This window comes from Pelmatolapia mariae, linkage group LG7, assembly GCF_036321145.2.
Source record: "Pelmatolapia mariae isolate MD_Pm_ZW linkage group LG7, Pm_UMD_F_2, whole genome shotgun sequence".
Classification (NCBI taxonomy): Eukaryota; Metazoa; Chordata; class Actinopteri; order Cichliformes; family Cichlidae; genus Pelmatolapia; species Pelmatolapia mariae.
In genome coordinates this window covers 6648102-6665760 of record NC_086233.1, presented here as the reverse complement: position 1 = coordinate 6665760, position 17659 = coordinate 6648102, and the positions used below count along the sequence as shown (strand labels likewise).

The 17659-nt window shown below is 41.0% G+C and overlaps 1 protein-coding gene across 3 annotated transcripts in view; it reads left to right on the top strand.

Moving 5' to 3' along the window:
- Positions 1-17659, top strand: part of LOC134630419 (homeodomain-interacting protein kinase 3-like) — a 31727-nt gene that overhangs the window by 9510 nt on the left and 4558 nt on the right. For 2 of the 3 annotated variants that reach the window (XM_063477692.1, XM_063477691.1), the window contains exons 5-17: positions 7814-7937; positions 9855-9974; positions 10552-10638; positions 10783-10967; positions 11118-11280; positions 11501-11627; positions 11768-11859; positions 12060-12214; positions 12507-12668; positions 12749-13117; positions 13282-13443; positions 13567-13841; positions 16732-16880. In XM_063477692.1, the coding sequence (XP_063333762.1) occupies positions 7814-7937; positions 9855-9974; positions 10552-10638; positions 10783-10967; positions 11118-11280; positions 11501-11627; positions 11768-11859; positions 12060-12214; positions 12507-12668; positions 12749-13117; positions 13282-13443; positions 13567-13841; positions 16732-16880 (2170 nt within the window). The remainder of the gene's footprint in view (positions 1-7813; positions 7938-9854; positions 9975-10551; positions 10639-10782; positions 10968-11117; positions 11281-11500; positions 11628-11767; positions 11860-12059; positions 12215-12506; positions 12669-12748; positions 13118-13281; positions 13444-13566; positions 13842-16731; positions 16881-17659) is intronic. The other variant, XM_063477693.1, reaches the window with a different exon arrangement.

The window sequence follows — 17659 nt, the reverse complement described above, 5'->3', positions numbered from 1 at the left end:
GGATTTTCCAGCACCGTGGATAATGGCATTGCCAACAGTGTGGCTTTGATGAGAATTCAGATTTTTAAAACACAAAGAAACCCCAAAAATGGCAGTAAAACTGAGGGCATTTTAATGAGGCCCAGTATGAATGTTTTGTTCCTGGTGTTTACTGGCATGACAAAGAGTCTATATTTATCCACAAAAAAATGAACAGATTGGTGTTTTGTCTAGTTCTAGTGCTGAGAGCACTGACCATAAATCACATTAGACACTCACTGAAAAGAACTTACAGTTTCAAGGCATTCACATATCACCTAATGTCAAAGTGAGGGCAGACAAATAGCATAGCCATAACTGCTTGTATAAGTACATTTGTTTAAATGTAAAGTTAAGGCCTTTTGTGACTAGCTTATTTAATATTCAGTATCATTTCAGTCAACAGAGCTAAAGTTCCACAGTGCTGACTGAAAACCAAAGATGGACATCCCCCCCAAAAAGAACCCTAGCATTGAGTTTTTAATATATTAAATTATCACATTTAGGATATTAGTTTAGATTAGAGCTGGGCGATAGAACGATTGCGAAATACCTTTTTCTCGATAGAAAAATTAAACTATTGCGATAGGCCTTGTCTCTCTTGTCCTCTTAAAAAAAAAAAAAAAGAAAAGAAGAAGAACAGCCAATCCAAATTAAGTAGCGCAGAGCCGAACCAATCACAGCCGCAGCGTCATGTCACGTGAATTGTTACGTACAGCACAAGTGCCAAGCCGCACATGTGTATTTGTTTGGGAAGCAGCCAGCCGCCGTGCCGCCCCGGTAATGGAGGAAATGAGCGTGCCGACTAGAGAATAATCAACCGAGAGCGTGACCGAAGGTTACCGAAGAGAAAACAGGTGATGGTTCCAATTCCGGAGAGATTGACGAACGGAAGGGCCATAGAAGTTCCATAGTGTGAAGGTATTTCGGCTATTTCAAGTCTGACAAAAAACAGAGTAGCGCGCACTGTAAATTGTGCCGAAAGCAAGTCTGGAAATACAATAAACCGGTGCATGCTCAATCTCTGACTGAAAGCGCTAATTCGTCATTGGGCTTTTGTCAGACTAAAGTCACTGTTAAAACTGTTTGAAAAGCTAAGCTATACAACAAGGAGAGATTGAGAATTTCCTTTTAGTTCTCAGTTTATTTGATATTGACAAAAGTTAGTCAATTTTGTCTGTTCTTCTGTAAAACAAAGTAAGATTTATTTTTAGAATTAAAATTTTGTTTCTAAGTGGAATTGACAATTTAGTAGTCTGTTTTGTTTGTTCTATTTTGAAACTTAAACGCTTTAGCGGCTGCCTTTTGTGTAGTTTGCAATATTTGCCTTTATTTATCTGAAAGTCTCATGTTCCTTAAGTACATCTACCCTGTTGAACTTATTATGGGAAATAAATATTTAAATCAAAACAAGCTGCTGATTATTTCACATTTTACTTGTGAGCAACGGCACATTTAAATCTTAGAAATAGAGTTATTTGGCTTATATCGTTATATATCGTTATTGCCTGAAATGAAAAAAACATATCGTGATATGAAAAAATCTTATATCGCCCAGCTCCAGTTTAGATCCTTCCTGAATGTTGCATAACAAACAATGATGTGACACAAGTCATTAATGTAATTTGATTAGGATGATTGATTAGCCTAAATTTGTACGGACAAGCATTTATAGACAAAAATAGCATAGTTTCAGTGTTGTCCATCTTAACCTTATACAGAGACTTTTGAACAAGTAAAGGAAGATTATTGTGATTTGAGATATTATATTGGGCCGTTATTAGCAATGTTTGTGTAAATTTACATTGAACTTCCTTTTGGATGGTGTTGCTAATTGTGTTGGTAATTTCACCAAAACTTATGACTCACTGGGTAATCTGTGGTTCAAGTGGTAGCATGTCCAGTAATTAAAGGTTGGGTTTTTTGATCCTCCTGTTTGCATGTTCAAAAGCCTGTAAAGGAATATGCATTCAAGTTGGATAGACTTTATAGGATCGGAAATTATATTCTTATAAAGATTATCACATCAATTTTACATAATTTGTGAGTGTGTACATTTTATTTCATCTTTCACTGTCGGCGTCAACATAGTTTGGGTTTATCTGGTAGTGAGCACCGTGCTCGAGTTGAGAGGGTGATGGTATGAACTTGAACTTTATTGATTTCCCCTAAGCCTTGCTCTGTAACTAGACAGTCGTAGCTGAAACCTTTGTGCTCATCATGTGCTTATGTGGTGTTGCCATAGTAGCATGACACAGCAGGGCCTGGTGAGGTGACTGTTCTGTGCTGTGGGGGTTGTTGACGTAAAACCACCTCCCACAGTGAAAATGGAGCATTGGGCTATGTGAATAATTCAGCTAAGCAGCTCAGGTAGAAGTAAAGACGGCTATCATCTTAGCACAGTTACAGATCGGGGCAGGGTGTGTAGGCTTCCTTCAGCTAGGTGTGATGTCTTTGCCACAGAAGTGATGTTTTACTTTGGCGCCTAGTGTCGTACATCTTGTACATGTAGATATTCAGATGTGTCTTCGTCGAGGTCAAATTTGATAGAGTCCTGGGCAGATCTTGAGCTTCTTTTCAAAATGCAGTATCCATATGTTGAGTTATTTTAACCATTTAACCAGTCATTTCCGTCCACCGTTTCCACTTCCTGTTATATGGACTGCCAGCTCCAGCAATGCTTGGTTAAGCGATTTCTTTACTTTTGGGTTTCGCATCACCAGCTGCCAGCATCTCTAGCCTTCGTTGAAACTAATTTGTTGTGTCTTCCTTTAGCAGTAACGGCTTTCTTGCATATTTTGCAAAGTACTGTGCTTTGTTAGAGGTTGATTAAGTAGCTGCCTTTTTCGGTATTAAATCATCGTTTTGACATGCCTGGGCTTATCACATTCTGTGGATACTAGGGAACGTAAACACACGGCATTTCTATAACACTGATTTCGTGATATGTCAGTTTTTTATCACGTAAAATTGTACACCTGTATTATATGATATGATAGTACACACACCTAATCTGCGTAGCTGTGTGTCTGTGTGGCAAGCTTATGGATTTTTCTGGGGACTCCAGATGGATTATTTATGCTACTGTGTGGTGAAGCAGCTGTTTGTACAAAAATCTGAAACTGGTGTGTCCAGAGCTACACTTAAACACAACTAAACTGTTACACTATATTTCTAATAAGCTAATAAGAACAGTTTTGTTGTTATGGCTATTGATATTATTATAAACACTGGCTACTGTGTTAGTGTGAGCGTTATAATAATCAGCCACATACAAATGCAGTTTGTGTAGATAATAAACAAAATCAAAGTGCAAATTAGTGTGGTGTTTATATGCTAATGAAGTAAAACAATGATAGTGGTTACATTCTACAAAGCAGTGAAATGTAATCATGTGAACAGGTAAATAAATGTCAGGTAGCTGCCATTGAGACGATATTCAATACATCTGAGGCTGATCTGGATGACTAAATAATATAATTGTCATTTTATTTGTTAGTTGTTCCTCCTTACTAATCCTGTAATGTAGTCTGCCATAAAGTCACCACACCTTTACCATGGCTGATGATATCTGCTTATGTCGAGTACCAGTCAGTCATGTCAACTCATTTGACCACAGTTTTGCAGTTTAAAAAACTCCTACAAAATACAAATAAAAACTTGGTGTAGCTAAAGTGAAATGCCTCCAAGCTGCTGTCACTTTGCTCATTAGCTTATTTTATACCGCATTAGCTTTCCCTCTAGCAACCTCTGTGCTGCTGACATTTGGTGTAGTACACAGTGTACTGGATTGGCCACAGATCACCTCATTGTCAGTTTTGTTTGAGCCAACTTTTTTTAGTCCAAGATCTGACCAGCGTCGGGTAATTTCCTCCCCACCAATCCACACATTTGTTCAGAAATTGTGTACATATTGTCACTAGGGTAGGATAAAGCAACTGTGTGAGTAGTATGGCTTTAAGTGTGCGTGTGCATGTATTACAAATATGGCCTCGTAGATGCTTGATGGAAGGAGGAAGTAGCAAAAATATGTTAGCATGTGTTAGTTGTTGTCACAAATGAATCACAGGCATGCATCCATGTTTGTAAATAGGTGTGGCCTGAGAACTCATTGAGTCGCCTTCATATTAGTTACAAGTTTGTTTGTTTGGTTGGGTTTTTTACAAATTAGAAGCAAAGATCGGTTAGTCTTAAGGAATTGTTACAAACATTTTGAAAATGCAACAGAAAGCAAAGACATGCTTCAGGCCTTTCAGGTGATCATTCCTTTCAAATGTTGATGCTCTGGTTGACGTGCTTCCTGCAACATGAGATGCTGCCTCACGCTTTAGGTTTAGTAATCAGGTTGGAGTTGTTTGATATGTAATCATGATGAATCAGCTCTGCTTGCAGTTTGTTCAAGCACAGGGTTCACGTGTCCTGTACCAAGTCCCATCACATCAACATCAATTAAACACGTGTCCAGAGAGAGAGAGAGAGAGAGTGAGAGAGTGTGTGTCCATAGTTATTTCTGTTCTCTGAACACAGCAGCAGTGTGTTGCCATACTGTATGCACTGTTTATTCGTGTCGTAGCTGCTGCTCTCTAGTGAGACTAGTTAGTTCTGGAACCTGGTTTGCCTGCCAAACACCTGTGGGTGTGTGCGGGAGTGTCAGCTGTGTGTTGTGTGATGAGCTTTTATAGATCTGTAAGGCTGCCGCTATTGCTCTGGGGGCAACAACAACACATGCACGCGCACATACACGCTCCTCTCTTCAGTTTTATTTTTGTGTGTGTCCCTCTCTCCCTTGACCATATGCATGTGGACTGTTTATTTTTGCTATAGGCCTGTAATGCACAGCTGAACTGAGTTTTGAAACTGACTCTTCTGTTTCAAAATGCCAGCCTCAAGGAATCACTTTCAGGTGTAATGGAGTCTTTCCCATTTACCATACCATTTTGGTATCAAAACTTGGGTAGTTTATAATTACTGTAAATCATTACTACTGACTCTAGATTTTATAGCAGCTAAGAATATATACAGTCACCACAGACTTTTCAGTTACTTACTGGTACCTTTACAGATGGTAAATGGTAAATGGACTGGTTCTTATATAGCGCTTTTCTACTCATCTGAGCACTCAAAGCGCTTTACACAACTTGTGCATTCACCCATTCACACCCATTCGCACAAGCACATCTTTTTAAGTGCTTCATAGCTAACATTCACACACATTCATACTCCGATGGATGCATCGGAGAGCAATTTGGGGTTAGTATCTTGCCCAAGGATATTTGGCATGTAGACTAGGGGAAGCCAGGAATCGAACCACCAACCTTCCGATCAGTGGATGACCTGCTCTACCACCTGAGCTACAGCCACCCCAGTCCTTTTACCTTCAGGACTGCCTTGATTTTGTTTTTTGGGGTTTTTTTGGTTTTGTTTTGTTTTTGTGGCATAGTTTGAACAAGCTGTCGTTGGTGACGATTTGTCTGTTGCACATTTATAATGAGAACCTCCTGTTCCACCACATCCCAAAGGTGCTCTATTGGATTGAGATCTGGTGACTGTGGATGCCACTAGAGTACAGTGAACTCATTATGTTCAAGAAACCAATTTGAGGTGATTTGAACTGTGTGACGTGGCATATTATCCTGCTGGAAGTAGCCATCAGAAGATGGTTATGTTGTTGACATAGTTTCCAACAATACCCAAGTAGGCATTTACACATTTGCACATGCTCAGTTGGTACTAAAGGGCCCAAAGTGTGCTAAGAAAATAACCTTCACAGCATTACACCACCACTGGACTGACCTGTTGATACAAAGCAGGATGGCACCACACTCTCATGTTGCTTGTGCAGATGTTGCAGCAAAAACTAAGATTTCAGGAGACCAAGCAATGTTTTTGTACTGTCTAGTTTTTGGTGAGTTCATACAAAGTTACTGTTGTCTTCCTATCAGCATGAAACAGTCTGGAAGTTTTTCTCTGTTGGTATTAACAAAGCATTTTTCTGGGTACTTTCTCCTTTTCAGACCATTCTCTGTAAAACTTAGAGATGGCTGTGTTGGGGGAAATCCCAGTAGACCAGCTGTGGGACACTGCTACGTTCAGTGTCACTAAACTCTGCTTTCTTCCCCTTTCTGGTGCTCAGTTTAAACTTGACTGTGTGTACATGTCTAAATGCATTGAGTTGCTACCGTGTGATCTGTTCTTGACTTTAAGGAAACAGCAGGAGCAAATGGGTGTGATGACAGTTAAAACAAGAACCACTGTTTCCTCTTCCTACATCAGAATAATACACTGGTTGTAATCTTGAGCAGCTGGCCAGCATTGTCTTATGTTATGACTGCAGTTTCTCAACAAGGGACTTTATGTATCTATTTTTATTTGTTGTTTTAATAAGTGTGAATCATTTTTTTAAAATACATTATTTTAGTAAAGAGTTTAAAAGTATTTTATTAGCCTTTCTGTTTGTTTGAAAAATGGTTGGTTTTTGGTTTGTCAGATAAAATCAACCACTTAAAGCATGTTTAGAACAAGGAAACCCACAATCACCGTCTTAGTCCCTGCTACAGGACTGTTCTGTAAATGTTTGAGGCCATCTGCCCCAAGGCTCTTTTTGGTGTTGCATAACTGAACTTCTTCCTCCTGAATGAGCAATGGGAAATGGCAAAGTGTAATTTCCTGCAAGCCAAGGAGGGCAGAAAGCCTGGGCTCTGTAAAAATGAACTTGACATATGCATTTGTGTGTCTACACACAAGCAGACACTCTCACAGACATGTACACACAGAGCGATGACTGATGGCCCCATTTATCACCCTGTAATGCAGTTACATTATTGTCCTGCGTCCAGTTGTTGCTTGGCAACAGTCATTTTCCCTGTGGTCGTCACAGCAGTGGTTGCTGTTTGCAGCAGTGTTTCTCAGCTGCTGTGTCCAGGCCTGATAGAGCATTGTTTTCCTCCACCGGCTCAAGAAACTACTGCAAGATTACGAGACCCAGTAAATTGCGCAAGTGGCAAAGTCCATTCTTTGAAAGAGATTTAGTTCTTTTGTTGCCGGAATGAGTGCACGTCATATGGATGTAGTATTTGGTTTAAGTTCTTAGAATATCCTGCTGACAACACAGTAACTGGTTCCTTTTTGACAGTCATATACCAGGCAGCATGGTGGTATTCATAATGTTCCTTATGTATAATACAGAAAGATTCATTGTTGAAACAAAGTTTTTAACCATGTCTTAGTTAAACATGCCAGGGCAAATCAGATTTTGTCCTTATATCCTGTAGGTCAGTTCTGTCATCAATGATGCTAAAAATGGGTACCAGCCATAAGAGATCTTTTTGCTGAAATACCAGAAAATTGTTCCAAACAAATAACAATTTTGCGCCAAGTTCTTACAATAATCTGTTTTTCTTGAATGGTTTTCATGGTTCTGTCTTCCCACATTGCCACAACAGTCTTAGTTTCAGAACATTTCATTGTGTTCTAAATGTAACGGTTAATTATGCAACTAAACAGACAAGTCCAGAAGTGCAAGTTTCTCATCCACTAGTCCCTGGGCTGTCTTTAATGCCCTGGGTGTATGCTTGGTGTCTGCTGAGCTGTTTTACCTTTTTGTTCCCCATAAACATTCCTGTTCAACCTCTTTTGAGCTCCATCCAACAAAAGCTGCAGCGGTCCCAGCCTTTCCACTCTTGTCAATCCATACTTATTTTGTTGTTCTCTGGGTTGTGTCAGTATGACCTGTTTGTGATTATACTTGGTGACCAACTCCCAGGCGTAACCTTTTCTTTCTCTTTTCTCTCTGCAGGGCTCCAGAGATTATTTTGGGCCTGCCATTTTGTGAGGCCATAGACATGTGGTCGCTGGGATGTGTGATAGCTGAGCTCTTCTTGGGTTGGCCTCTCTACCCTGGAGCGCTGGAGTACGACCAGGTGACTTTCCCCTCCCGCACACACGCACACAAACGCGCACACACATGCACACTCTCAAGGACAGAAAGCCTGAAGAGGGAGACCTTTCATAAATGAAGGCGGAATAAGGTGAATAAGACTTTCTTTAATAAAATTAAACCCCATTTTTGCAGAAAATAAATTTAGTGTGTATAATTCATTCTTGGCTGTGTTTTCCCAGGAGCCCAACGTATTTTTATTACACAGTTAAAACTTCATTTGTTGTTGCTTCCCAATCTCTCTCCTGCTTTATGACTGTGGTCCAACAAATCCTTGATGAAATCCACCTAATACTAATCTGGACTAAGTGAATCAGGAAATTGTTCCTGGCAGTGTGTGATTATCTTCCCACAGGGTTGGGCGATCTAAACTATACAACAGGGACCCTAAATGGAGTCCCCCGGCAAGGGAGAGGGAGCATGGGAACAGGCCCATAACACATTCACAGACTAGTGCAGGATTATCCAGCATTTGACCATAGTCAACTCATCGAGGTCCAGAATGAAGGCCATTATAAGTTTAGAAATTTGAAGGGAAAAAAGTTGGACATCGTTGTGTTTTGACATGAATTTCAAACATCAAATAATCAAATGTAGTTGTTTTTTTTTTGTTTTTTTAAAGAATCGATTGCTTGGTTGCCAAACAAAGCAATCGATTCTTTAAAATCGGCCCTGCTTTATTGTGTGTTCCTCAGTGTTTTTGGAGGTCCTTGTTCCTCTAGAAGCAGCTAATGCTTTGAACTGTCATCAGTCAGAGAGTAGCTGATAGTCCTCCGCTGAGCTTTGACAGCTCTGTATCACAGGGCCATGCCAGGACACACACTCACGCGTGCACATCGAGTCCCCAAAAGCATGCTGTCCTATGCCAAGGCTCACTGCAGTTCCACTCTACACAGCAAAATGTATTTATAAACATAAGCCTGATGGTAGACAAGTGCGCACACTCACACGTGCACACATAACACACACTTGTGCACACATAGACAGTGTGGTTGGCGTTCAGTGCACCATCAGCAGGTTCTCAGTCCAGTGCTCTCTGGCAAGTCAGTGTATTTGTTCTAGGCCGTAGACACGACATGTACACATATACACACTGTAAAATTGTTACTGTAGGATTTGTGTTTTCCATGGAATTTCTGGAGTATCGTAGTATTTAAGATGTTTAATCAAGCCTGGGGGGTCAGCTCAACCAGTCTTGGTAAAAGACAGCCTACATCTGGGCAAGATGGTTTACTTCTCTGTTATCACACTGTGAAGGTAATCCCACCTTCAGTGGCATTTTAAAATTTCTCACAAATTAGTAAAAGTAAGCATGGGCTGATAAATAGAAATGGATTTTCATGCTCATTAAATAAACATCAGATAGAGGCCTGCACATCCCAATAAAAACATTGTGAAATTACATGATTCAGCTGTGTTAAACTTTGTGATTTCTTGCAGTCAACTACAAAGAAAGTTTGGACTTGTTAGTGCGAGACGAAAAGGGTAAACGGTGGCCATCCTTGCTTACACATGGACTGAGAACATTTGAATCTGTCGCTTAACATTTGAGCCTTTGACTACATTTTGTGGGTGAAGATTGTTATTAATAAAATGGTTTCTCCAACCATTTCTCCAACTTGTACTATGGGGTACATGTTGGAGAAAGTGTTTCAGTCTACCTTATGTTCTTTTTAAAGAACAGTCATATGCATATTTACACAATCAAAGTGCATCAGCTGATTTAAACTAATATAGAAACTGGGTGAAATTCATTACATTCATGATGATCATGTTGTGTGGTTTTATGCTGTGATTATGTAAGTTGTTGTGACTGATTGTGACTTTCCTGTTATTTTCTTCCTCTTCCTTCCTCTGACTCTTCCTCACTGCGTCCTGTCTGCTTTCTTGCACCGCTCAGATCCGGTACATCTCTCAGACTCAAGGCCTGCCTCCCGAACAGCTGCTCAACAAGGGGACCAAGACCTCTCGTTTCTTCTCCAAAGAATCAGATTCTCCCTATGCATCGTGGAGACTAAAAGTATGTGCATTCAGATCCTACAAAAATGGACACATATATGACACAAACACAATGTCTGCCTCTTCCTGCCAACTACACGTCATTAAAAGTCAGTAACTGTTCATTACAATTAAAAAAAAAAAAAGTCAAGTGAAAGATCCTTGCAGTCAGGGAAAAATAAGAAGTGGCAGTACATTCCCAATAGGAAACAGCTGCATGATCTTTTCCAAACAGAACAAAGCCGGCAAACCCGGAGGAAAGCCGAAGGAAATGTGAAACTGTGTTTAGACTACCTGCTGAGCTGACTCTAAATACAGTTTAAATGAATGTAAGCCGAGTGTTTATCTGTACGTGTACTTTCCAGCAAAACTCAGTTGGAACAAGTTGCGCATCCAGATTTGCATGCTGACGTGTATAGTTTGCTCTCCCTGCTTGTATACTTTGTCTAATACTCCAACCTTTCATCCCTCATCTCTGAAACAAATCCACTGGTAATTTCCAAAACACAGAGATGCAAACCCCTGCTTATACAAAAGTCTTAACATATTACATTTATGTGTCTGAAATATTTATCTTCATGTTCCTGTTCATCCTCCAGACAACAGAGGAGCATGAGAAAGAGACAGGACTTAAATCCAAAGAGGCCAGAAAGTACATCTTCAGCTGTCTGGATGACATAGCCCACGTGAGTCTTTATAAACCAAATCACTTGGATCGTTTCAAACCACACCAGACACAAATAAAACACCTTACAATACAATACAAGTCTTACCTTCACAAAATATATATTTAAACCTAAGTTTGTGGCTGTGACTGTTCTGTCAATTAGGTGAACTTGGTGCTGAGTCATGATAACGCTGACATGCAAGCAGAGAAGGCAGACAGGCGGGAGTTTGTGTCTCTGCTTAAGAGCATGCTGTTGATCGATGCCGAGGACAGGACTGTTCCCACCAGTGTCCTCAGTCACCCCTTCCTCACTATGACTCATCTACTGGACTACCCTCACAGCAACCAGTAAGGCTACGACAGCTCACAAGATGTGTTGATTTTCACATTCCTGTGTGCTTCCTTTCTCCTGTCTAACTTAGAGCACACCGGCATGGTAAAAATACATCATGTACTCGTGAACCACAAACATACAGCTTCTCTTGTCACCCTTACCAGTGTGCAGTCATCTTTCCGCATCATGGACATGTGCCACACTCGGTCCAGCAATGCAGTTTTTGACGCTCTCAACCAGAACACCATTCATTTCTCAAGACCACCTCTAGCTCCCACTGCCTCCTCTGGCCTCCTGGGCTACAGCAACATACCAATCCACACTCAGGTGAGAATGTGCTATGTTGGGATTAAATATTTCTGTCACATTGACTTCACTGGCACCGCTGTCATTATCTTCTTTTCATGGCTAACCTTTGTTTTGTCTCTCTTTGTCACCGCTCCTTTTCATTTCCTCTCTTCTCCTCTACCTTCTCACCTGATTTCTGTCTATCACCCACTGCTCTCTGCTCTGCCTTTGCGTCTGTGTCAACTACACGTATCTGAAGCAGGCTATCACCCAGTCGGCTCCATCAGTGTTGCATCCGGGGATAGCTCTGACAACCGGAAATGGTCAGTTTGGGTGCAGTGACTCATTCCCACCTGCCCTCCTTCTTTGTCCTCCAACCATGCAAGGTATATCGACTGTTTATAGCTTCTTTTGGCAGTTACACAACATTCATTTTATATTTTCTAAGAAGTAACTTTACCAAAATGGCATAAAATTTAGTTATTGTGTAACAGTTTAATTTAATTTAATTTTTTTGTTTTTTAAGGCAACCTTAATCAGCCAGCAGGTTATTCTGTCCCCATGGCAACTCAGGCACCTATACAACCCTTACCTGTGAGGCCTGGTGTAATAGCTCAGGTAAGCTCTGTACATGCAACAATAAGTTGAACTGTTAAAGAAGCAGTGGCAGACACACCCTGAGTAACTCAGCTCCCGTCGCCCTACTGCTGATGCGTCACTGAGTAAAAGCTTCAGTTCCTCAAAAACCACTTCTGACGCCAATGGAGATCAAAAGAAGATTACATAACATCTATGATTTGACTCCTTTGTCCCTGTAGCAGGCCTGGTCTAACCGAGGGCAGCAGCTCCTTGTCCCAGCAGCCTGGCAGCAGATGACTCCAGTGGGGCCTCCTCCCTCTCACCCACCACCACCACCACCATCCTCCCTAACCAACGACACCACAGCTGGACCGCAGCGGATCAGCGACTGGGGGTGAGTCACAAAGACTTAGTCTGGGGAAAGTCCCTGCTTGCAAGACTTATATTGGTCAACATTTTTCTGTCAAATTCTTTATTGGCATGTGTGCAAAAATGATAAGATTATTTTTGGGAATTACCAAATCATGTGCAAAGCAGGGTTGAAATATCATTATTGGAGTTCTTGTCATGAGTTGTAACTGTTTTTCTTATCATGTCACAGCATGTTTTCTATTCTCTTTATGCTTTTACCCAAATATGGAGTTTCATGTTTCTCTTACACCTTTTACTCTTAAAATCTGTAACAGGAAAGTGCGTCCACACAACAGCCACTATAACGCAGTGATCAAACAACCTCTCCTGACTAATCAGATGCCAGCGCTCTCGGCCCATCAGCCGATCAACATCGGCATAGCTCACGTTGTGTGGCCACAGCCAACCAATAAAAGGAACAGGCACACTCACAACAGGTTGGATTCTGCTCCTTGTGCACGATTTAAATTCTCTGTCACTGATATATTAAACATTTATGAAATAATTCTGTTTAAAGGAACCTGTCTCACTCCAGCAACGTCCACATCACTGGATGTCGGACCCCCAAAATGGCTGATGCTGTTGAACAGGCAGTGGCAGGAAGGGAGCAGCCTCAAAGGGAGGTGCCTTTAGTGGAAACCAGGCAACCAGAAGTTCAAAACACAGATGAGGATGATGATGATGCAGAGGAGGAAGTGAGCTGCTTCAAAGAGGTGGCGACGAACGCTAATAGAGAGTCGGACTTGCTCAGGCAGCGAGATGTGGGGGTTCTGATGGCCGACACTGACGGGAGCCCCACTCCCAGCATTATCAGCATCCGCAGTGATCTGACAGATGCAGAGGATGAGGGTGGGGAGGAACAACCACTGAGGTGCCGTCTGAATGAGTGAGTATAATCAGGAAAATGAACTCGTTCAAGCTCACCCTGCTTATGAGGGAAAACATGTCAGCTTCATGTACAACATTCTGTGAAAGTCCCTGCATTATACAAGAGACTACCTCTAAATTTGGCTATTTCAGACTAAAAAAAATTTAAAAACGTGTCCTCAGGTGCAAAGAGAAGTGTGTGTGTGAGGCTTGCGGAAACACCAGTTTGTCTATGGAGAGAGTGTGCTCACTGAGCAGCCCCGACAGCAGCCTCAGCACCAGTTCGTTTGCCTCCAACTCTCTTCAGTCCAGCCCTTCAGTCTCACCATGCAAGAGAGCCAACAGGTAGCAGTTTACATCCTTCAGTAACTAAAAAAAAGTTGCTCAACAGAAAAACACTGAAAACACTTTTAAGTAGCAGTTGCTTGAATCTTCTTTATGTTTGTTTGTCCCTCCCCTCCTGTTCAGCATGTCTGAGGATGATGGTCACGAGAGCGGCTGTGACACAGTGGAAGGCTCCCCCTCATCCGACACGTCGACTTCCCCTCGCGGCAACAGTTCCTATCGTTACCTTGACAACAGTAACCACAACAACCACCCGTCTTTGGCTGCTGTAGTAGCGACACAGCCTTCGCCTACTGTGCAGGGCAGGAGCCCACGTGGCATCAAGACAATGGTAGTTCCACCAATGAGAGTGCAGAATAACAACACTCAGGGGATAGAGGAGCGTGTCCAGAGAAACGGTCAGTGAAAACTGATTCTTCAATGCGAAGTTTGTCTATGTGTATAATTATAATCGGAGGTTGTTTTTGTTTTATTGTATCTTTTTGTTTGTTTTTTGTTACAAGTGCAGAGAGCTTTGAACTGTTTTTTTTCCTTAAAAAGTGTATAAAAGTGGAGTTTTTAAACAACCCACCTGAAATAGTGGTGGTGGTGGGGTGGGGGTGGTCATGTTTTTGGCCCAGTTGTGTGGTCTGTCACCTGTGCTTTGGTGGTGTTTGCTTTACAGGTCATTTGGAAGCAGTAGGGGCTTACCGCCCCCTAGTGGGTCATAGAGGCTTTAACAGGTGATCAAGAGACAACAGCAGAAGACTTTATTCTAGTCTAAGACCTCAAAAGATGCATCCATTGTAGGCAATGCTAACATTGCCTCTGTCAAGGGCGTCGATTTGGCATGGACGGAGGGGACACGTCCCCACCAATATCCAGCGATTATTGAATTGTCCCCACCAATAATTTGATCGCTTCTTGTAAAAAAAAAAAAAAAAAAAAAAAAACAATAGAAAGAAAAAAAAGGATCTGTCAGCGTCTCATTCACCCAGCGGTTCAGAAAGAGTTAAATTACGTTCTCTACTGGAGTCCGACCTCATGTGACAAATATGGCCAATGTGATTGGCTGTGCCTTTAAGGGAGCTCTGTTTAGTTTCAGCAGCGGCAAACCTGCGCTGAGAGGAGGATGGTAGCAAAGAGGAAGAACGTGCATATAAGAAAGTATTTTTCAAAGAAACCTTTAAGTCACTTAAAGCCAAGTTCGCTCATGAAATGTGTCCGTCATAATAACGTTACAGGCTATGCTAGGCTTTGGCCCACATCAGTCTAAAATTGTATGCAACCATGAATTACGGCTTTTGGACACTAACTGCACAACAAGCAGCACTATTAGTTCTCCCAGTCTCAGAGCAACATTTCTAATTTTGATTGAAACTGTCAGAAAAAACGGCAGCCTCGAGCAAGCCAGGATATTAGTTTACAGAGGCTGTTAAAATTATGTCTAACGTTAAAATGTTGGTGACACAATAATTTCATCCCAGTGGCACTGACATATTCATAGGGTTAATTTTTGAGACAAAATATCATGAGGTAGTCATGATTTTGCAAATATTCCACCTTGTAGTGCAGTTTGCACTACAATTGTTTGGCTGCTGATGTAAATTGATTGATTAGTGTAGATTTGACAAAGAATCTGAATTGTCTCACTTTTTATATGGCACGAATCAATGTGTTATTTTATCAAGAGGCAATATGTCCTAGTCCAGTCAGAGGGGAAAAGCCAGGGCCAAAGGTGAGGCACATCAAGCACAGAATAATAATTTTGTGGTCATCTCAGATGAGTTTTATGGACAAAAACCACCAGTTCATTTAGTGTTCCCTTAGAGCTAATGTATAAGAGAAGTTGGTGTACTATAACTGAAGTAATCGTGTTAAGATAAGATTACCTTTCGTTTTGTCACAGCAGAAAGTGGACAGTGCAAAGTTATATAGCAAAAATTAGAATACAATAAGAATAATATACTGTACACAACTGTACAGAACAGAATAGAATAAAATATACATTAGGATAAAAATAGAATACAAATGTTATATACACCTGAGTAAAAATACAACTTTCAACGTCTTATTGCACATGTGTGTGTTTGATCAGCTGCAAAAGTCTTTGTTGTGGAGTCTGACAGCAGTGGGGAGGAAAGACCTGCGAAATCGCTCCATCCCACATTTAAGTCCTTAAAGTTATATTCTTTTATTGTCTTGACTGTATTTGAAGCTATTTTTATTTTTGTATGATACCTGATTTATGTGGAATATGGCTGAAGTAAACTAAAGTCTAAAATACTTAGTCAGTCATTTGTTTAATAGTAATTTAACATTATATAATTCACATATAAAACTATGAATTGTAATTTTAAATGGTTTAATAGCATGTAGAATAGCATATGTAGGCAAGTATATTTCTCCTTTTTTATCAAGACGCAAAGACGAAAAGGAAAAAAAAAAAAAAGAAACAGGGCGGGGTTCGGTGGTTGAAACACCCGTCCCCACCAATGCCAAAACCAAATCTACGCCCTTGGCCTCTGTTATGGCTTTCCCTCCATTAGAGTTGAAACGTTCCTCAAGAAAAGTTTTTCTTCTTTAAATCTGCGTAGAGTCTTCCATCAGTGATCCACATTATATTACAGTAGACTCTAAAGGTTTACATAAAGACAGGACAGGATACTCTTTTGGATCCTACGTACGGAGGGGGAAAGGAGGATGCATTTGGTTTGGTACTGGACCAGAGCTTGAGTTTTTGCCGTTGGTTCTTGCTGTGCAGCAAAAGTTATCCTAAGACACTGCCATGAGATCAGTTTCAGATCAATTTCTATTCCCATAGTATAATTATGTATTATAAATGTGTTAATTGTGCAGTGAGTTAAAAACTGATACAGATCAGAGTCTGAGGATCAACTTTGCTCAGATGACATTTTCTGAGTGTCCATTGTCTTTTATTCCCTTTGCCTGATTTTATGGATTTTCTTATCTATTTAATGGTTCTGTGTTGTATGTGAAGATTCCCAGCTGTTTACATATATCCAGGAGTAAGGGTTTTTTTGTATGTTTTTTTTTTTTTTTAACATTTTGAGTCATGACAGGTTAAAATATGTCATGTTAACTTAAATTAGTAATGGTCACATTTTGAGATGCCAAAAGTTTCATGTTCTTTAAACAGAGTAAACCTACTGTCACTCTGGTGTGCATTCTTGTTTGAAGTCATTGTGGTTGTTGCTGTTACTTTTTAGTCACACAGACTAAACCTGGAGTCTGTTTTTGGCTTTGTATATGCTTTTGTTTGAATAATGTGTCTTCTGTCTCTTCCAGTCTTAGAGTCCTGGTCCCGGTCCAAAGGGCGATGCAGCTTCGTAGGACAACAGAGCACTCCCTCCTCCATCCCCCTCCTCCCATCCGCCCCCCTGCTGTCCCGACAGCAAAAGGTGACTGGGCAGCAGCACCCCCTGGGCTTTGGACAGGTCAGTTTGTGTCCTTTCTCTTGTTAATATATAGACCGTTAACAGGTTTGAACTAAGGTTTGCTTCTACTTAGAGGAGATCATTCCAGGAGGACTCTGTGTTTCCCACACTCTGTATGTGGTACTGTGTGTTTGTCTATGAGGCTGACTGTAACAACAGTGAACAGCTGGAAGGGAAAACCAGGGATCAGGACTAACTTGTAAGAAGCCAGTGAACTTTCAAAGGAATAGTGAGGCAGATTTTAATTGACTACTAAGTCAATTGTAAATTTCAATTTTCTTCCCGATTTGAATTGAGTGCATGTTACAAAGTTAAACAACCCACCCCAAGGATTAATGGCATATACTGATTCTGATATTGTCAGCTTGTGCAGTCAGCTGTATGTTTATACTCAAGAATCTGTCTTTTATGCTGCCACTGTTTACCAGGAAACTGCTGTTTCTGAGTGGCGATAACATAATCTGCATCTCTGAAGCTTTAGTGTGTGTGTGGGGGGGGGGGGTCGCGTCGCCGCGTACCAGCAAAAACTTGAACGCTTCTGCTTTCAGCCAAGAAATGGTTCACAGCATAGATTACATTAAAAGACAATGTGTTGTTTATACACTTTGTCTGCGATGGATTACTTAAAGAGGTGCTGAAAGTTTTTGTTTCCCTTTTCTGAGCTCTTCCAATCTCTGTTCATGAAATGACTTAACCAGTGGCTTAGGGCCAGCAAAAAAACTTGTTGAGCCAGTTGATTGGCTGCTGGTCCGTTCAGGCCAGTAATGGTTTCCAACATG